Source organism: Capricornis sumatraensis, chromosome 14 (genome assembly GCF_032405125.1).
Source record: "Capricornis sumatraensis isolate serow.1 chromosome 14, serow.2, whole genome shotgun sequence".
Taxonomy (NCBI): domain Eukaryota; kingdom Metazoa; phylum Chordata; class Mammalia; order Artiodactyla; family Bovidae; genus Capricornis; species Capricornis sumatraensis.
The window spans coordinates 80,836,437-80,857,694 of NC_091082.1; the positions used below are offsets into that span (position 1 = coordinate 80,836,437).

Sequence of the window (21,258 nt, forward strand, 5' to 3'; positions counted from 1 at the left end):
GCTGACTGATTTAATCTACTAATATTTATTTAGGGCCTTCCAGATTTCTTTGGAAGGGATGATGCTAAAGCTGAAACTCCAGTACTTTGGCCACTTCACGTGAAGAGTTGACTCATTGGAAAAGACTCTGATGCTGGGAGGGATTAGGGGCAGGAAGAGAAGGGGACGACAGAGGATGAGATGTCTGGATAGCATCACGGACTCGATGGACGTGAGTCTGAGTGACCTCCGAGAGTTGGTGATGGACAGGGAGGCCTGGCATGCTATGATTCATGAGGTCGCAAAGAGTCGGACACAACTGAGCGACTGAACTGAACTGAACTGAACAGATCAGGTCCTGTGACCTATGAAAAAGCAAAATGCTTTCCAAGCCTTAAGAAGGAGACAGACATGGTAATCAATGAAATGGGATGCAGAGAGAGCTGTGTGAGAAAAGAGAAGGAGGTGCGGAAGAGGAGGGAGTGTTTGGGAAACTGCAAACAATTCCACGCGGAGGGATCGCTGAGTTGTAAGCGATACGGTTACATGGGGAGAAGCCGGCAGGAACCACACCCCTGAAGGCCATCCACCTGAACCACTGGAATCGGTGGTTCTGGCTTTTACTTCCAGACGCGAAGCCTCTGCACCCTCGTTGCATCCTAGAACGCTTCCTGTTCACTGGCCTTTTGTACCCCTCCCAGCCTTGGGCTGAGCGTTCTGGTTCACCTGCCCACCTCGGGCTCAGCAATCCAGCCTCACTCTCTCCATCAACACTTCCCTCTCCCGGTGCTGGGGTGCTGGGTCTGGCTGTGTCCCCGGGCGGCTTGCAGCTCCGGAGATTTGCACCTGCTCCCAAGCCTCTTCTCCCCTGGGATTCTGTCCATGTATAGCCTCTGGGCTTTCTTCCTTCCTCTCTAACTGCTTTCTCTACCGGGAGCCGCCCTTTAGAGGTCTGGATCCCTTGAATTTTGGGGTTAGTCTTGCTTCTCTCCTCATTCTGTCCTTCTCTGTCTTCTCTGGGCATTTCCCCTCATTCTTGTGGTTCCGGTCACTTTCTTTAAGCGAATGTGTATTAAAAATCTCTCTCTCCTGTACTGCCTTGTATCCTAAGCTTCAGGTCGCATAACCACCTGTTTACTCAACCTCTCTCTCTTCATGCCTCCTAAACACCTCAAGCTCAACATGCCCAAACTGACCTGATTGTTATTATTTTTAAACAGGTTTTGGGAAGCACCATTTATAGACCAGAAAAGCATCTCATGATAAGTGTACAATTCAATGGTTTTTTTTAAAAACAAGTTTGCAGAGTTGGGAAACTATCAAAACAATCCAATTTTAAAACATTTCCATCACCCCCCAAAGATTCCTCTTGCCCATTTACAATTACTTCCTGTCCCTCTGCCCAGGTGTGGCCGACCAGTAGTCTAGTTTCCGTCTCTCATATTAGTGGAGTCAGATAATACATGATCCTCTGTGCCTGGCTGCTTTGGCTCATGGTTTTGAGGTTCATCCTTGCATCCTTGTTGTAACATGTATCGGTACTTTGTTCCTTTTATTGCCGAGTCATTTCTCATTGTATGGATATACTACATTTTGTTTACCCATTCACTGATTCACAGACATTTAGAATTTCCACTCTTTGGCCACGATGAATAGTGTTCTAGGAACACTGGCATCAAAGTCTTTGTGTGGCATTGCTGGGTTATGTGGTAAATTTATATTTAACTTTCAAAGAAACTGCCAAACTGTTCTCTAGTGACTTTGTGATGTGTTTCAGTCAAGGGCTTCGCCATCTTCCCAGTTAATGCTTCAGAACCTTGGAAATCCTTCTTTACTCCTCTCTCTCCATCTTTCCACATTCCATTTCTCACCAAGCCCAGTCGATTCTATCTCCCAGATATCTCTAGTGCCATTTCCCCATCCTCACCCTCTCGATGACTCTCCTAACTTGGGCCACTGCTACTTCCTGCTTTAGCAGCCTCCTCACTCTTCTCTCTGCCTACCCCACCTTCTCCAATCCATTGATAGATTAAAAAAAAAAACTTGTGAAACATTTGATATGCACAAAAGAATAGAAGAAGCCATAAATAACTTATGGGGCAATAATAAAGCAAAAGCCTTATTGGCCTGCCATCCAAATGGAGACCTGACTGTTGCCAAAACTGTAGAAGTGCCCCGTGGGCTTTAATGCACCCAGTTCTTCTTCACTGGCTCTTTATTGTTCTTAAAGTTTAAACTCATTAGCTGTGCAAACTCTTTAGAAACTTTGAAATCCTTTCCCAGGAATCTCTCACCATTCCTACCCCTATCCTTCTTACCATTCAGGTTCTTCTCCCTTTCAAAGTCACCCTCTCTTGGACATGTAAGATTCTCCCCAAGCACTGGGTGTTTCTCTTATCACAGCTCCCAGTACTTTGTAGTCACAGTTGCTCTTTTTTTTTTCTCAATTACACACAGGTCTGAGAGGCCAGACCTTAGCACAGTGCTTGCATATGTTAGATGCTAAAAAGCATTTTCTGAGTGTTTAATGGAAATTGACTCATACATACAGATGAAGATGCTTGTTAGATATTTGAAGGTCAAGAGAAATGTCTAGGCTAGATATATTGCTTTGGGAGAATGAAATCATATAAACTAAAGTTTAAACCATAGTAGATGACACCCCATCCAGAGGGCTGAGGGTACAGTGGGATGTTACAGGAGAGGCGAACAGGTAGAAAGGGGCAAGGAGACGCAGGGAGCAGGGGGACCTGAGTCAACAGGGAGGTGGGCTGGGGTGGGCAAAGGGTAGTCTCTATGAGGTGCCAGAGGTCACAGCGTGGAAGCTTCTGAGAGGTCAAGGAGGATGAGAAGTGACAAAAATACATTGGGTCTGGATATAGGAATCACTGACCAACCTGGACAGCATATTAAAAAGCAGAGACATTATTTTGCCAACAAAGGTCCATCTAGTCAAAGCTATGGTTTTTCCACTAGTCATGTATGGATGTGAGAGGTGGACTATCAAGAAAGCTGAGTGCCGAAGAATTGATGCTTTTGAACTGTGGTGTTGGAGAAGACTCTTGAGAGTCCCTTGGACTGCAAGGAGATCCAACCTGTCCATCCTAAAGGAAATCACTCCTGACTATTCATTGGAAAGACTGATGCTGAAGCTGAAACTCCAGTGCTCTGGCCACCTGATGCGAAGAACTGACTCATTGGAAGAGACCCTGATGCTGGGAAAGACTGAAGGTGGGAAGAGAAGGGGACGACAGAGGATGAGATGGTTGGATGGCATCCCTGGCTCAATGGACATGAGTTTGAGCTAGCCCTGGGAGTTGGTGATAGACAGGGAAGCCTGGCATGCTGCAGTCCATGGGGTCCTAAAGAGTTGGACATGACTGAGCGACTGAACTGAGCTGAGCTGGAGGCCCGTCAGGGCTCTGAAGGCGCTGAGGCTGGAACGCTATGGGTTGAGGAGGGATGTGTTTGAGGAAAGAACGTTTTTAGTGTGAGTGTCGAGGAGGAGAGGAACTTTTGAGGAGGTTGGGTTGCTGGATGTGCAGATCTGAAGGAGGGTTCTGATCTTTAGGACAGCAGTGAGCTAAGGTTTCATTTAAATGGTTTTGAGTATTTTCTCTGTCCCAGATATAGTGCTGGGGTGAGCGTGTTTTCAGCTTGTGGGAAAGATCCGACAGAGTCCCTGACTAGTGAATCACTGGAGCGGCAAGATTTACAGGGTCCAAGGACTGGGCATGCGGAGACTCAAGGAAATAAGGTGAGGGTGGATATCGAACTCTTGCGGTCTCCTTCTAAATTCAGCGAGTTTTTAGCCTAATGTGTTTCCTTCCTTCGATTTTTGATTTTTGAGAGGCACATGGATCTGACTTCTCCATCTGTCCATTTCTGTTAGAGGACGGGAGGGGAAGAAGGTGGGAAGCTGAATCGCTTGAGGCCCCCTTTCCCTCACGTTTAGCCACAGTATATAGCTTTTATTCTCATTTCCGCCTCCTCCTGCTGTTCCTGGTCTGTGTACAGTCGCACCTGTAAAGCAGGAGATGTCTTTCCCAGGTTGGTTGAATTTTTCCTTTTTTGTCTGATGAGAGGTTCATGAAGTTTGAAGTCTTGGAAACAGCCTGGGAAAAGGGCCTTATAGCAACGGAGGGGGAACGTCTAGGTTTAGGATGTTAAGAGTTTTCACAGGTGTTTGCCAGCAGAGGGAGCCCCAGGGCTGGGCGAGAAAGCTCAGACTGCGTGCGTACACGCGTGCTGACTCCATGGAGCATAGCCCAGGCTCATCTGTCCATGGGGTTCCCCAGGCAAGAATAATGCAGTGGGTTGCCATTTCCTACTACAAGGTATCTTCCCCATTCAGGTATCGAACCCGAGTCTCCTGCACTGGCAGGTGGCTTCTTTACCACTGTGCCACCTGGGAAGCACAGACTCCTGGGGTTTAAAAATCTCAGTCCTATGTATACTATCATGTAAGAATCGAATCGCCAGTCTATGTCTGATGCAGGATACAGCATGCTTGGGGCTGGTGCACGGTGATGACCCAGAGAGATGTTATGGGGAGGGAGGTTGGAGGGGGGTTCATGTTTGGGAACGTATGTACACCTGTGGTGGATTCATGTCAATGTATGGCAAAACCAATACAGTATTGTAAAGTAAAATAAAGTAAAAAAATAAAATAAAATAAAATAAAAAAAATCTCGGTCCAGAGGGTTTATGGGTTAAGATAAGAGAAGATGAAAGAGGGAAGGAGGGAGGAAGAAGATGGGCTCACAATATACCAACATATACACAGAAACAGTTACACAAAAATCACATAACCCCATCCCCCACCCCTCCCTCCACGCGCTCACAGTTTCTGCTTCAGTCCAGTGATTCCTAAAACTTGCTGTGCAGTTAAATCATCTAGGGGAGGTAAGAGCAGATTCCCAGGCCCTTGAATGGTAGCCATCAAGGTTGGGACCCAGGAATCTGTATTTTTGCAAAGTGCCCAGGAGATTCTGAAGTAGCCTTTAGACAAACAAACTGGCAAATACCTCTGGGTAGTTAGGTAAATGTTTCAAGTAGAGCTTGTTTGAGACTGAATTTAATGGCTCCAGCCATCAACATGCTGAGTGGTAATAGAATGTAATCCATGGATGCTGTTGTGACTGAGTCATTTCCTTTCTTTCTTTCCTTCTTTTTCTCCCCTCTCTCTCTTCTTTCCTTTCCAAGTAATTTTTGTATTCATTAATATAATACAAAGTCACATGATATCAAAAGGCTTATAATGCTAACAGCAACCCTTGCTTCTCCCTTCCGCATGCCCAGGTCCCTTTCAAGGGCAACCACATTTTAAAATCCTATTTCCTTCCTCTGATTAACTCCATATTTTAAAACATTTACTGCCATTCTTGATTTTGTAACATTAGAAATTATTTATTGATTTCCCACTAAGGACTATTAGGACTTGCCATTTTATTTTACAACACACACAGATGCTCATTCCCTTCCAGCTAGGTTCCTAACACTATTAAATCACAATTTTAATTAAATCATTAGTCAGTGTTCATATTATGATGACTGACTTTTTTTGCAGCTCAACAGTTTGCTGTACTGTGATTGCGTTTCTTTGTTTTCTTCTATGCCCCCTCCCCCCACCAGGAGTTAATAATTGTCTCATTTTTGTTTGTTTGCTTACTCAGTTGTCATGTTCTCCAAATCCTCTGGTAAAAGCAATACAGCTCAAATAAATGGGTCAAATTAATTGGATAATCTATATATTTTTTCCCTCGGAGACATTTGTTTTGGAGCCCCGGGTCCTCCTGTTCCAATGCAGACTAGGAGCTTGATAGGCTGGTAACTGGGACCTCCTTTACCATCCACCTGACCATCCCAGCTCTTTTTGGCTTACTTCCTCATGAATAACAGGGAACTGAACGTGGGGTGCTGTTTCACATCGAACACTTGTGCATGGACTTGGATCCACCAGATCCTGGTCACGTACAGGCCAGGATGTCAGCTCTGCCAGCGTCCTTACTTTACCCTCGTCCTGATTCATTGTTTGGCTGAGGAAGGATTATTTTCTTCCGAAACTGGAAGACGTTGCTGTATTGCCTTTCAGTTTCTAGCTTCCAGTGTGGATACTGAGAAGTTCAATTTCTGTTTGGACTCCTGATCTGGCTTTGTGAGCTGTTTTTCTTCTCTCTAGAACTTTTGGAATCCTCCCCGCCCCACCCCCTGGTGTTGTAACATTCCTAATTATGTGCTTTGAGGAGACAGTTTTGTGTTTTGTTTTGGTTCATTGGGTTGAACACCCACTGGGTCCTTTCAATATGGAAATTCAAATCTTTCATTATGGGACATTTTGGAGAAATTATCTTTCTGGTTAATATATTCCCCTCCATTTTCTCTGTGTTCTCTTTTTGGACTTATTAGAAGATGTCAGAGGTTCTGGATGGATTGGATCTTGTAAACTTATTTTTTTTGGTCCTAATTTTCATCTCTTAACCTTTCTGTCCTACTTTCTGTGAGATTTTGTCAATTTTATCTTCCTGTGTTTCATTTTAATTTTTAAATTTCCTGTTATATTTTTATTTTACAAAGCTCCCATCTGTGTGTGACTACTTTTTTTTTTTTAAAACAAAACAAAACAAAACACTGACTGCTTGATCTTCATTGATGGACACACTGCCTTCTTTTATCTCTGAGGGGCTATCAATGTTGTCAAGGGCTATTGTTAGTAATTTCTTCTGACCCTCAAATATCAGTATGTATAATCTTTTTCCCTTTGGTTGTATAGTTTCTCCAAGGAGGAATGGTTCATTCCTCTGCCTACAGTGGGCTGGAGTAAGGAGAACGAAGAGGCGTATAAGTTGGGCTGTGTGTGTTTTGGGAGCTAAGTCAGGATAAGGGGCTGGGCAATCTCATCTTTCAGTGTGGAGGCTTCCTCTCATCCTGTTTCCAGCTCTATGCCTGAACCACCTTTTGCTGTGTCTGATGTCCCCGAGCCTGGCACCTCTTTAGCCAATTTCTGCAGAAAATAAACTTTCCTCCTTCTTGGAGGGCCCATCTCTTCCTCTGCCTGAAGGTTTCTGGTGCCCTGATCCTAGAGATTCTCCTGGGCTCTGTGGCTTCTCATTGCCCTCCTACCAGGGGCTGTTGGGCTTCAATAGTCTCCAGTTGGCTAAGTCACTTATCCCTCATCTGTTCACTTTCCATCTTCTGAAAGGGCGTTGACATTTCTCATCTATTGTTTCCATGCTGATTCTCTTTTGTTCCTCTCCCTTATAGCATGCACATTATTCTACTGGGATCGGTGTACTTTGTAAGGGAGTAGAAATAGATGTTTGTTCCACTGGAATGTTTAACCCTGGGAAGCTCTTTTGCGTAGCCTGATAGGCTTTTTTGAGAAGCCTATAGTAGTGCCATCTTCTGTTCCTCCCAAGATACCCAAAAATCAAGACTGTGGGAGGGAGACTTTTTATTAAGTCATTTGAATGGAAGAAAAGAAGGGGGAATCTTTCATTTGTTCACTCAGCCTTTTTCCCCAGGTATTTATTGAGCTCTAGTAAATTTCCAATGTGCTCGGTGCCAGGAATGTACAAGCTGAGCAAATGTCTGGTGTCTTCCTTCAAGGAGATGGTAGGTAAGTATAAGTAGGGTAGGCAAGGAAGTCAAAGCTCACGGAAGCATAATAATAGCTGTAGTGGAGTAGTAAATCTCAGGTCACAATTGTGTAATAACAATGTGTATAGGGTGCTTACGGGGAAAGAGTAGGGTAGCCAAGTCAGCCCAAGGCAGTGGGAAAGCTTTCTGGGAGGAAGGGATCCTGGGGCTAAGTTTTGAAGAATGAGTACAAGTTACGGAGATGAAGAAATTGGGGGAAGGCTGTACCCAGCAGAGGGAACTGTCTGTGATTAGATAAGGACTCTAGAGATAGCCTGAGATTTCAGAGCGACCTCAAGTAGATTGAAGTGGCTGGAGCAGGGGTCAATTTGGGGAGAGGCCTGAGTCACTGAACTATAAATATTCACATTAGCATGATGCTGGGACGAGTAATGAAAGCTGCAAAAACCATAATATCGTCTTCTCTCCGTGAATTTGAGCAAATTAAAAGAAATTATTTGTATTAATAAAAGGAGGATACCATGTGATTATATAAAGAGATAAGATATGTAAAGTGCTGGCTCAATAGTAGGATTGTAAAGTATTCCAGCTCTTTCTTGACAAACCTGCCTTAAACCCTTCTATTCACTCCAGTTTCCTAACAGTTGTAAAACAGATTCTAGAAAAGCTTAACTATTAAAATCTTTTCCCTCTTTCTGTTTCTGCCAGATAAGGATTACTTAAGCATCTTTTAACTGAATATTTTATTTTGTTTAATCAGAAGATGCCGTGATGATAAGTTCTTGGGTGTTTGGGGCACTTTTGTATAAAGTTTCTTGCAAGGCTCCTGGGTGGAACCAAGATAACTGAGTTCCAGTCTCCCTCTCCTTCACTGACATATATGTGACCTTGGACAAGGCCCTACCCGTCTTGGCTTCAGTTCCCTCACCTGGCAAACAAGAGGAATTAAATTAGATTACATTTAAGATTTGTTCCAGCTCGGAAATTGGATACATGGAGCTTTTTAGCTCTACTGAAATTAGTATCAAGAAAGAGCTAGGATTTTTGGATTTTATTTTCATATCATACATAAGAGGGAAAGGCAATTCCTTTCAAATTTTGGCAAGCAAGCAGAAGTGAGATTCTTCCATCTTTCCTCACTTCTCCCGCCCTTCTTTCAGCTTCTGACTGTGATTTACTCACACAGAACCCAAAGAAAAATACTGGCACTAAAAGAAAAAAAAATTCAAGTGTGTCTCTTTGAATTGGTAAGCTCTGTTGGAAAATTTGGGGGAGCAGGACTCTTCAAAGTCAACTGTTGTGAAAACACACCAGCGTCGTCTATAAGCAGTTTCCAAAGCGTAGGTTTAGCAGTTTTTAATCCCCTCAACTGACTGAACCCTTCTGGGTGGTACTGTCTGTTGATGGCATGGGAGGATTTGGGTAAATGGGGGTGTGGAGGGTCTGTAATGGACCTGAAACCAGGGTGTTTGGATTCTGTCTGATCAGATGCTTTTAAGGCTCAGAAGTTCAGTATCCTGAGCAGCAGGCTGGACTGGGATTAAGGAATAGACGAACAGCACAGAAAGAATTTTGATAGATCACTTTAGGCCTCCCTTAGTCCTTTGAACAAGACTCTTTGAGATAAAACATGCCTTATTCAAAGCTCTGGATCTCAATATTAAAAATATTAAACTAGCTGATAACTGGACGCAAAAAGCAGGTATCACCACTATTAGCAATTCCCAAGATACAGCTGAGTGTTTGTGCTCTGTCATCGCTTTAAAGCCAGTTTATAAAAACACAACCTGCAATCTTTGTATGATTTCAACAGACCATGCAGACAGTTTTAAAACTATTTTGCAACTTTTAGTTCCAACTTAGCTTTCTGTCCCAAAATGATCAGAATGTGCTCAGTGCCAGTAACAGACATCTGGTCCCATCTGTGTTTTATTGCATCTTTCCTCCTTGCACAGTGAAAAGCTCATAGGGCATTTCTCTTGGGTTTTTTGTTATCTGTTTTTGACCAGCATTTGACATTGAAGTCTCTTTCAGCCCAGCCCTCCAGTTTATCCCAAATAGATGCATTATTTCAACAGCTTTTTCTGAGGACCTACTATGGACTAGGCCCTGACACAAATGGTGATGCTATTGTATATTATTGTGATTTAAAAAAAGTCTTACCTTGGGATTTCAACCAAATTTGACTTCTTTTTATTGATCTCGTTTTTCTTTTTGCTTCTTTCTCTCCCTCTCCCTCCTCCTCTGCCTTCCCTTCTGCTTCATCTCTCTCTTCCTCTGCGGTTTCCCACTCTGGGGAGGGGCAGGATTTCCTGCTCAGAAGTTGGTTGGTTTCTGGGAGGAGCCAGAAGACCTGAATCAGGACTGCCACCTGATACAAGAAGGTGAAACGCGGGCCGAGAAGGCCCTTATGCTAGGACTGAGCTTGCAGCCAGGAGGCGCCAGGAGGCGCCAGGAGTCAAACCCTAAAGGTGAGCCAGAAGGGGCCAGTCCTGGGCATTAGGCATCAGGGCTCCCCAAAGGACAGAGGACCCCTGCGGCCGCCCATGGTGGGAATGCTTGGAAGTGGTCCTGGCAGTGGTTGCCCTGGAGACCTGTCCGTTACTACTGCTAGCTCTAAACGTGCCAGAGGCACACCAGACAGAACCCCTGTCCCACCTTTAGCAAGTGCTCACTCTCAGGTTCCTGGCTTTGCCTCAGGGGAAAGTATCAAAACAAGAACTGGGTTTGGGCAGATTTTCCTTTCTCACCGTGAGAGACCAGCAATCGAATGTGCTCTGAGAGGCTGGTGTGCCTACGTTTCTTAACTATCAACTCCTTAGGAATCATTGAGATGACTCATAGACCACTATGGTGCTCACATCAGAGGAAGTGTGGCGTGGACAGCAGAGGGCAGACAGGGCACATGTGGGCTGGGCTGGGGATTCCACAAACAGGGGCAGTGATTCCAGCCTGATTCCCACCAGCTAGCGATGGAGAGTCGTACCCCAGTTCAGAGGTCTTCATTCTTCCGGACTAAGGCACGGGCAAAAAAATGTACTTTCTTCATCCATGTATGTAATCTCTATCCAACAAATATTTAATGAGCACCTGCCTATTGCCAGACAGTGGGTTGGAAACTGGTTGTGACCTGAACTGTCCTGGTGGGGAGTATAATTGACATGGGTTGTTGCACATCAGTCTCTGTGACTTGGGGACATCCGTTAGGAAGGACTGGAATTATTGGGCTCTAATGTCTTCCTTGTAGTAGCATCACTGGGCAGATTTTGGATAGGCATCTGTTTCTTAGCCAAATAGGAACATTGGTTCTTCTGGACACCCGTCTACTTCTTCAATATCTACACATATCATTATCTACGGGCTCCCAGTTCTTACAGGATGAGGACTTTTAAGTCTTATTTTTCTTTCAGGAGCCAGTTGTTTTATCTGGAGAACCATTAAGCTCTATTGATTTCTAGCTTGCTTGCCTTCTAAGCCTCTCTGAAACTGTCTGGTCACATACCGGATATTTTCTAAACTGCCAGGTTTGGATTTCAGGTTTTTTTTCCTCATTAAATTTCCTAATTCATATTTGATCTCATAAAAAAAAAAAAAACCTATGAAGAAGACAAGTCTCCTTTTATTTCAACTGTTGGGTCTACTCCAGAATGCTCTTTGAAAATTTCCTGAAGTCTGTTTTCATTTTTAATTTATTATTGTTAATTTTTGTCCACTATATCTTTAAAAGAAAGGCTTTTGGAATTGTTTTTTTGTGCTATGTTTTCTATTTTTTTCTTGCCTTCTTAAGGCACTTTCTTTTTTCATTTTACACAGTTGAGTTATTTAAATTTTTCCTTTCTTAGCCCTGCTATTTTAATATATTTTTCTCCAGCTGAAGGATTAACAATTTACTGAACTAGTTGGTAAAGATCTAGTCCAGAACAACAATTACCCAATAAAATCCTAAGTTATATAAAAAAATTTATGTGATTTTCTAAGATTTAGGAAAATCCTTAATTTTAACTCTTAATATGGCTCCAGACCTGGGTTTTAAATTTTAAGTTCTTGAAGCCTGCCTTTGGCTTAGCAAATTTACAATGTAATTGTTTCTTTTTCAAATAAAACTCTGACAAAAGGGCTCCTATAGAAGGTCAGGAAAAGGTGAGTGGAAGAGAGAGAAATGAGATAAGGTTGCTTTCAGAAAATACTAGAGTCTTTGAAAGAGACCATGCTGGATTGGAATTTTGTTTTTTTGTCCTCAGCATACTGATCAAAGCAAACTACTGATTCTTTAAATTCCTGGAGTTCCTCTTAAATGTAATAGTTCCTCTAAAATGAATTAATTTATTTATTTTGATATGTCAAAAGTACCATGCTGACTATTGTTATTCTATACTCAAACTTTTTGCCTTTCATCAAAGTAAATACAAGAGTAGGAATTATAGTGCAACAAGAAAGCTGGAATTCTTCCAAGAGAAGTTTGCAGATTTGATGTAGAAGAACCCAGGAAAAGCTATTTAGTAAGGATGTGTGCCTCTGAATGGGTATCTTGAATTCCCTTTCTAAGCAAAAGTTAGGAGAGGGCCACGCATGCCACCTGACAATTTTACACCCAGAATATAGATGAGAAAATGACTTTCTTTCACACCTTGGTAAGCAAGGAGTGCTCCCATGAAAGTTTTGAAGGGAACCCCAAGCCAAGTTTGATCATTTACCTTTTCCTCAATTGGTCACTAGGCTAATGGAGCTCCAACTATTGTCCCCAAGGATCAGCTTGGATTGAACGGTGACTTATTGGGCCATTCCATATGGAACACTTCTTTACTTGTATATCAGAAACAAGGCATTTCAAGTACAAAGCAAAAACATGTAAAATAAATTTGACAATATTGATAAACAAAAGCAAAAGCCAAGTAGTAGTTTGGGGAACAGTAGTTTCATAGCAAATACAGTTATCAAAAGGTATGCCTCCGAAAAAAAAAAAAAAAAGAGTCTAATGAACTTATACAAGACTGATGTCTGATTACTTCATAGTAAAGTCCATGGACAGAGAAGCCTGGCAGGCTACATGGGATCACAAAGAGTCGGACACGACTGAGCAACTGAGGATACACACACCACATACCTTGTAGATAAAATGTCTAATGACCTTACACAAAGGCCCTGGTATAATTATTTACCAAAACGTGCACCTGTAAACTAGTATTTCTAATCCCTTTATACAAAGACTGAGATCTAATGATTTTATACAAAGACATACTTGATTAGAAATTATAGAAGCAGCGAGGCCTCAGTGCAGCCAGTCAGATTCAGATTATTGTTGAGACTGACTTACCTAGAAGCAGATCTGAAGGACAAGTAGAGTTTGGGCACGAGGAAGCCAGTAAGTGTATCTTCTGGCTTTTGAGCAAGCTCGAAGTTCAGAGTTTGGTGTACTTTCCCAGACATAAGTGGGCTGACCTCATCTGTAGCAGCATATTTATTTGTTGGCACTCTGAAATATATTTATGGAGTGAGTCAGTTCTTGGTTGAATGACTGTCAGAAGTGAGGGACTGTTACTGATTGGTTGGCTTGAAAAAGCTTGTTACCTGAGGGGAGTCGTGACTTATGGAGCCAGTGGATTTAATACTTGGTTCTGTTTACTATAATTAAACAACAAATTATCCCTAAGAAAGTGTGAAACTTTTAACTATTTGCGCAGTTATTATCTGCTATTTGTTTTCACTAGAACATAGTACAAGTTCCCATCAGATATTAGCGCAAAATTCTGTATATATATTTATTTATATTAATAGCACAATCCTCTGTTATGTTGCGTTGTGTTTTGTAAAGAGCAAGGTGGCTAATAACTGTTTCTCTAGGACTAACTGTGAGGAAAATTAGATTCAACTGTGAGGTTAAGGTATTTTCTAAGAGAAAAGAGCTTTAGTTAAGTAAACTTAATCAGGAAATAGTATATTTTTAAATTAAATAAACAGTCAGTAAATCGTTTATTTTTAACTAAATTCATTACTTTTAATAGTCATCCAGTCGGAGAAGGCAACGGCAACCCACTCCAGTACTCTTGCCTTGAAAATCCCATAGACGGAGGAGCCTGGTAGGCTGCAGTCCAGGGGGTCGCTAAGAGTCGAACATGACTGAGTGACTTCACTTTCACTTTTCACTTTCATGCATTGGAGAAGGAAGCGGCAACCCACTTCAGTGTTCTTGCCTGGAGAATCCCAGGGACGGGGGAGCCTGGTGGGCTGCCGTCTATGGGGTCGCACAGAGTCGGACATGACTGAAGCGACTTAGCAGCAGCAGCAAGAAAGAAGGTATTTGTCAACATGCTAAGAAAAAGAACAAAGAAGCTTTGAAAACATAGAAGGAGAGTGGTTTCTAGTGAAGCAGGCTGGGATGGGAAATATAGTCCCTATTTTGTGGTTATATCAAACAGAATCCTAGCATCATACAACTGCATGGGACCTCAGGAATCAGATAACTAACCTCCCTCCAAGTTTAGAAATCTCCTGTGCAGTTTGTACCATCCCTTGCATCCTTTGCTTGGGCGTTTTTAGTAAAGGGGAGCTTAATACGTATCACAAGGCAACTCATGTTTTGAATTACTCCTATTTCCTAATGACTTATGCTCTTCTCCCTTGTATGCCTACTTGCTAGTTTTGGTTCTGCATTTTTCAAGCCATATAAAATAAGTGTATTTTATTGGACTTTGTTGGACCAATATGGCAGCCCTTCAAATATTTGAAAGTGATTTTTATGTGACACGACTGTATTTTATTTTATCTACATCCATTCAATTATTCTGTATGTGACAGGGCTTCTAGACTTTCATCTGCCCAAATTACTCTGATCTAAGCAGGTTTTTCCCCTTCATGGATACCACCTTACCTGTCTCCTGAGAAACCTGTATGTGGAGTTGAGAAGCAACAGTTAGACCCAGACATGGAACAACTGACTGGTTCAAAGTTGGGAAAGGAGTATGATAAGACTGTATATTGTCACCCTGTTTATTTAATTTATATGCAGAGTTCATCATGTGAAATGCCAGGCTGGATTCCAGTTTCAAGCTGGAATCAAGATTGCTGGGAGAAATATCAACAACCTCAGATATGCAGATAATAGCACTCTAATGGCAGAAAGTGAAGAGGAACTAAAGAGACTCTTGATGAGGGTGATGGAGGAGAGTGAAAAAGCTGATTTAAAACTCAACATTCAAGAAGCTAAGATCATGACATCCAGTCCCATTACTTCATGGCAAATAGATGGGGAAGAAGTGGAAACAGTGACAGATTTTATTTTGGGGGCTCCAAAATCACTGCAGATGGTGACTGTATCCATAAAATTAAAAGACGCTTGCTTCTTGGAAGGAAAGCTATAACAAACTTAGCGTATTAAAAAGCAAAGACAGCACTTTGCCGATGAAGGTCAGTATAGTTAAAGCTATGATTTTTCCAGTAGTCATGTGCAGATGTGAGAATTGGACCATAAAGAAGGCTAAATGCCGAAGAATTGATGCTTTCAAATTGTGGTGCTGGAGAAGACTCTTGAGAGTCCCTTGGACAGTAAGGAGATTAAACCAGTCAGTCCTAAGGGAAATCAACCCTGAATACCCATTGGAAGGACTGATTCTGAAGCTGAAGCTCCAATACTTTGGCTACCTGATGCGAAGAGCCAACTCATTTGGAGAAGACCCTCAGGCTGGGAAAGATTGAAGGCAAAAAGAGAAGAGGTGACAGAGAATGAGATGGGGTACAATGGCATCACAGACTCAATGGGCATGAACTTGGGCAAACTCCTGGAGATTGAGAGGGACAGGAAGGCCTGGCGTACTGCAGTCCATGCGGGCGCAAAGAATCGGATATGACTTAGCGACTGAATAACAACAAGAACAAGGAGCCAAAAGACCTGTACTCATAAAACTATAAACTACTGATGAAAGAAATCAAAGATGACACAAACAGATGGAGAGATATACCATATTCTTGGATGGGTAGAATCAGTATTGTCAAAATGATTATACTACCCAAAGCAATCTACACGTTCAACGCAATCCTTATCAAATTGCCAATGGTGTTTTTCACAGACTTAAAACAAAAATGCTGACAATTTGTAAGAAAATACAAAATATCCCCAATAGCCAAAGAATCTTGAGAAAGAAAAATGGAGCTGGAGGCATGAGGCTCCCTAACTTCAGCCTGTACTACAGATCTATAGTGACCAGGGCAGCATGGTTCTGGCAGAAATCAGAAACAGAGCTCAGTGGTATAGAATAGAATGCCCAGAGATAAACCCATGCACCTACGGTCACCTAATCCCTAACAAAGGAGGCAAGAACATGCAATGGAGAAAAGACACTCTCTTCAATAAGTGGTGCTGGGAAAACCAGACAACTAAATGTAGAAGAATGAACTTAGAACGCTCCTTAATGCCAGACACAAAAATACATTCAAAATGGTTTAAAGACTTAAATGGAAGGTTGGACACTATGAAACTCTTAGAGGAAAACATAGGCAGAATACTCTTTGACATAAATTGCAGGAAGATCTTTTTTGATCCACCTCCTAGAGTAATGACAATAAAAATGAAAATAAACAAATGGTAACCTAGTTAAAACCTTTTTCACAGCGAAGGAAATCACAGACAAGATGAAAAGACAGCCCTCAGAATGGGAGAAAATATTTGCAAATGAAGAAACTTGCAAGGGTTTAGTTTCCAGAACAGACAAACAACTCAGTCAATACCAAAAAAAAAAAAAAAAAAAAAAGCAATGAAAAAAATGAGCAGAAGACCTAAATAGGCATTTCTCTAATGAAGGCATACAGATGGCCAAGAGGCACATGAAAAGATGCTCAGTATCCCTAGTTATTAGAGAAATGCAAATCAAAACTACAATGAGGTAACACTTCACACTGGCCAGAAAGGCCATCACCAAAAGCTCTACAAACAGTAAATGCTGGAGAGGATGTGGAGAAAAGGGAACCTTTCCACACTTGGTGAGAATGCAAATTGGTACAGCCACTATGGAGAACAGTATCAAGGCGCCTTAAAAAACTAAAAATAAAACTACCGTATGACCCAGCAGTCCCACTCCTGTGCTTATACCTGGAGAAAACCATAATTCCAAAAGATACACGCACCCCAATGTTCATTTCAGCACTATTTACAAGAACCAGGACATGGAAGCAACCTAAATGTTCATTGACAGAGGAATGGATAAAGAAGGTGTGATACCTATATACAGTGGAATATTACTCAGCCATAAAAAGGAATGAAATTGTGCCATTTGCAGAGATGTGAATGAACCAAGAGACAGTCAAGCACAGTGAAGTCAGAAAGCGAGAAACAAATACTTTATGTTAATGCATGTATGTGGAATCTAGAATAATGTACAGTTAAACCTAATTGCAAAGCAGATATAGAGACATAGATGTAGAGAACAAACATATGGGCACCAAGAGGGGAAAAGAGGGGTGAGATAAATGGAAAGATTGAAATTGACATATATACACTACTAGGCACAAAACAGCTAGTGAGAACCTACTGAGTAGTACAGGGGATAAAAGGTACACTCTGTAGGACATACATTAACCTTAAAAGTGTATTCCAGTATATATATATAAGTGAAGTAAGTGAAGTCGCTCAGTCGTGTCCGACTCTTTGCGACCCCATGGACTGTAGCCTACCAGGCTCCTCTGTCCGTGGGATTTTCCAGGCAAGAGTACTGGAATGGATTGCCATTTCCTTCTCCAGCGGATCTTCCCAACCCAGGGGTCGAACCCAGGTCCACCGCATTGTAGACAGACGCTTTACCATCTGAGGCACCAGGGAAGTCCTCATATATATATATATAAGGTGCAGACAAATAACATTTGACTCCACTTACACGAGGTACTTAAAATAGCCAAATTCATAGCGTCAGAAAGTCCACTGGTTGATGCCAGGGGTCGGGTGGGGTGGGGATGGGGAGAAGGAATGGGGAGTTCATGTTTAATGGGGACAGAGTTTCAGTTTAGGAAGGTGAGAAATTTGAAAGATGGATGATGGTTGGGAGTTATACAACAATGTGAATATGCTGAGTGCTACTGAACTCTACAGTGAAATATGGTTAAGAGAGCATGTTTTATATTATGTGACTTTAAGTAAGTAAGTGAAGTCACTCAGTCGTGTCCGACTCTTTGCGACCCCATGGACTGTAGTCTACCAGGCTCCTCTGTCCATGGGATTTTCCAGGCAAGAGTACGGGAATGGATTGCCATTTCCTTCTCCAGCGGATCTTCCCGACCCAGGAGTCGAACCCGGGTCTACTTCATTGTAGACAGACGCTTTACCATCTGAGCCACCAGGGAAGTCCTCATCAAGTGGCATGTCTGTGTCTATGTGACTTTAACCACACACACACACAAAACCTTTAAAAATGTGAAAGTCACAAAGAAGACTGAGAGAGATGACCACCCCTGTAAAAGAACAGGGACTACGGAGTCCATTACTGTGTGATCCACTGTGAGACCCAGACTGAATGAACTCAGAGTGGCAAGGTCAGTGAGGACAGAGAAGATTTTGGTGGCTTGGATTTAACTGGGTTGGGTAGTTTGTCCATGTAGAGACATGAGGCACAACCTTCAAAGCTAAAACTACACCAGCATTTCCTGTATATTTAGGGACACATGTAAAATTTATGTAGTTTTATGTATAGGCAAACAAAAATGATAGGCATTGACTTCTAAACCAAAATCCGGAATACGTGAGTACAGTTTGACAAGAAGCGCAATATTTGAAACTATCCCTCTCTTGGGGAACCTGAGGTTTATGGTTGCAAAAGGTGTGGGGACTGTGGGTGGGCATAGGAAGAGGAATGTGTGCAAAGGTGCGAAAGACCAGAAGGGACGAGGAGGGTCCTGGGGGTTCACGCAGGGCATCAGGTGGGAGGGCTGAGTTCTGAGCAGATCATGGAGACACTGGAAAACCTGGATGGGAGCTTAGGCGCTCACGCTTTTGATGGAGGAGCAGCAGGATGAAGGAAGGGTGAAACCCGGTCCCACAGTGAGTGTTTTGAGGTGAATATAGGGAGGCGGTTTGAGATGTTGACAGCTGGACCAAGGAGCGGCTGCATCAGTGGAACAATAATAGCGTAAGAGAGGTGCTTGGGAAGGAAAACGGGAAGAATAAGATGGGGTGAACTGAAACCTTTTCTGGACATTTAAGACGAAGTTGCTGCTGTCGACTCTGTGCGACCCCATAGACGGCAGCCTACCAGGCTCCCCGGTCCCTGGGACTCTCCAGGCAAGAACACTGGAGTGGGTTGCCATTTCCTTCTCCAGTGCAGGAAAGTGAAAAGTGAAAGTGAAGTCGTTCAGTCGTGTCCGACTCCTAGCAACCCCATGGACTGCAGCCTACCAGGCTCCTCTATCCATGGGATTTTTCAGGCAAGAATACTGGAGTGGGGTGCCATATGTCTCCTTAATACAGGACCAAGTTTCCCATTTTGAAAACTGGGAGAACAGTGGTTTCGTTGATATTCTTTTGCTTTAAATCCATGTCTTTTCTCTTGATTAATCTCACTGCTCTTTCGTTTGGAGTGATAAAGATAGATTTCAGGCAGACATGCCACTTGATGAGGGGTAGGATGTGAGCTGGCAGAAATAAAGTGAAAGGGTGTGTGTGTTGGTGGCGGCGGGGGGGTGCGGGGGAGCAGAAGAGGGTGGTGGTGGAGGGACAGTCTGGTCAGAGGCAATGGGAGGATCCTTGCTACGTTTGGCAAAAATCCACAGCCATGGATGGTGAGAGTGAAATGTCCGTACCTGGTGAGGGCAGGTGGAGAGTGGCTTCAGGCTCCTGCCCCTAGCTACTTCTTTAAGAGCCACTGTTTATCACTTTTTATGCTGATATGCTGAGCCCTACAGAGCCACGGAGATTAGTTATTAGCACAAAAAGGGGACTCAAGCCTGTGATAACCAGTCTTTCCCCCTCTTAAATGAGAGCTTCCCACTGTGATTCAGTTTGTGAGGAGGAAGCCTGGGTAGAGCTAGACATTCAATGAAATGTTCTTGGGAGATCGCCTTCCCTCTTCTCCTCGAAGCTAGCTAGTTTTCCTCCCTGCCCCCCGCTGTCCTCCGCCCCGCCCCCACCCCGCCACCCCAAATACAGTTAGGAAGGAAGAGCTGTTAACAGGACCCTCTGGTGCACAGGTGTGAGATGGCAAACAGGTTTTCTGCCCTAGAGTTAAACAGCATCTCTCTTTCACTTACACTAGCTTGTTTATCTTCTGAGCTTGAAATGCTAAGTATGGTGGGACTTCGAAAAAGCTTCTGTCTTGCCATTCCTAACACAAAGCAAAAATAAATTCTCGACAGGATTACAAGCCTGTAACATCAAGATCAGAGTCGGGGGGCGGTGAAGCAAAAGTTGCCTGGTCTCCACTGGACGCTCAGTCCACTGGCCTCAGGTAAGACCCCAGCAAGCCAGCACCCCCCGCAGCCCATGCTAGGTAACTGTGCCCTCCTCCCCCCGCCCTCAGGAATCAGATGCTGAGATATATACAAAACGGTTTTTTATTTCAAAACGCAATCACTGTAATAATAATAACAACAACAATAATATAAAAAGCGTTTCTCCTTTCACCCTCGTGCAAAATGTTAGATGCACTCAGGTGGCTGGAAGGTACCTAGCTTTGGACGTGGCATCTTCCTGCAGTGCTGCACAGCAGCGAACTCAGTCCCAAGCTCCTTTTGGCGGATCCGCGTGGTAGTTCAGTTCTAGAAGTCGGTGGCTTCTCAGAAGCAACTTCAGACAGCACAGCACGCCCACTCGAGCCTGCCCTTCCGGCCCTGGCTCACTCGCCCCTCTCCGGGGTCTCTCTTCCCTTCCTTCCGCCGGCCCCCGAGCTCCTAGGAGGCGTGCAGCCGGTTGGACAGGGCCCGGCAGGCCTGGGCGGCCTCCAGTGGCTTGCCTTGCTCCCGCGGGGCCGGCTCCCCGAGCTCGGCCAGGGTCGCCTCGCGCTCCCGCCGGCGGCCGGCGGCCGCGAAGGGGCCGCACACGGCCTCCATCAGGCCGAGCACCGCGCCGAAGAGCGCCAGCACGCCGCCCAGCAGGTACATTCGCACCAGCTTCGCACTGGGCTTCTGCGCCATCAGCTCCTTGGCCAGGGGAATCAGCTCCTGCACCGTCTCCATCTGGGCTGCGGGCTCTCGGGGTGGGGGTGACCTGCGGGAGCAGCGGATCGGGGCGGGGTGGGGGGACCTTCAGCCTCCGAAGGCCGGCTGCAGCTCTCGGCTCTCTCGAGGGGAGGCCTGCAGGGAGTGGGGAGCGCACCGCGGACCCCGCGTCCCGCCGCGCTCCTCCGCGCCGCGCTCACCTACAGGGGCGCCGCCCGAGCTGAGGCGGCGATCGCCGTGTGCGTGGGCCCCGTGCCTCTGCGTTCTGCTTCTCCTCGCCTTCCTCCTAGCCTCGGGATGGGGACTCGGCAACTGGCACCTGGTCAGTGCCCCCGGGGCCGCTTATATTTGTTTCTCCGAGCCCCGCCTCCTGGGCTCCCGGGCCAGCCAGAGAGAGGAGGGGGAAGAAGGGGAGAGGCGGGGCAGGGACCTTGGGGTGGCGGCCACGAGCTGTGCACACCCTCCCTGCAATTGCGAGCCCGGAGGCTGGGGGCGGGGGCCTGAGGCCGGGGCGGGGAGGAGGGCCTGGATGTACAAAGGTGAGGACCC

At 44.4% G+C, this 21,258-nt stretch overlaps 2 protein-coding genes across 3 annotated transcripts in view; both read right to left on the reverse strand.

Moving 5' to 3' along the window:
* HSD11B1 (hydroxysteroid 11-beta dehydrogenase 1) overlaps positions 1-12,985 on the reverse strand; it is a 63,676-nt gene extending 50,691 nt beyond the window's left edge. Inside the window, exon 1 of the mRNA XM_068986307.1 lies at positions 12,893-12,985. The gene's annotated coding sequence lies outside the window, so the exon portion shown is untranslated. The remainder of the gene's footprint in view (positions 1-12,892) is intronic.
* A 7,129-nt stretch (positions 12,986-20,114) lies between these two features.
* Positions 20,115-21,007, reverse strand: G0S2 (G0/G1 switch 2). Of its 2 annotated transcripts, none has more exons than XM_068986319.1 (2): positions 20,910-21,007; positions 20,115-20,758 (listed from the first exon to the last, which is right to left on the reverse strand). In XM_068986319.1, exon 2 carries the CDS (start codon positions 20,725-20,727, stop codon positions 20,443-20,445), a length of 285 nt encoding a protein of 94 aa, XP_068842420.1. In that variant the 5' UTR covers positions 20,728-20,758; positions 20,910-21,007; the 3' UTR covers positions 20,115-20,442. The 2 variants fall into 2 exon arrangements, with proteins under 2 accessions (XP_068842420.1, XP_068842421.1); XM_068986320.1 differs by having other exon boundaries at positions 20,914-20,991.
* Between the last annotated feature and the right edge of the window lie 251 nt (positions 21,008-21,258).

Coding starts and splice junctions, on each gene's coding strand:
- G0S2 (XM_068986319.1), bottom strand. CDS start 20,727: ATGGAGACGGTGCAGGAGCTGATTCCCCTGGCCAAGGAGCTGATGGCG.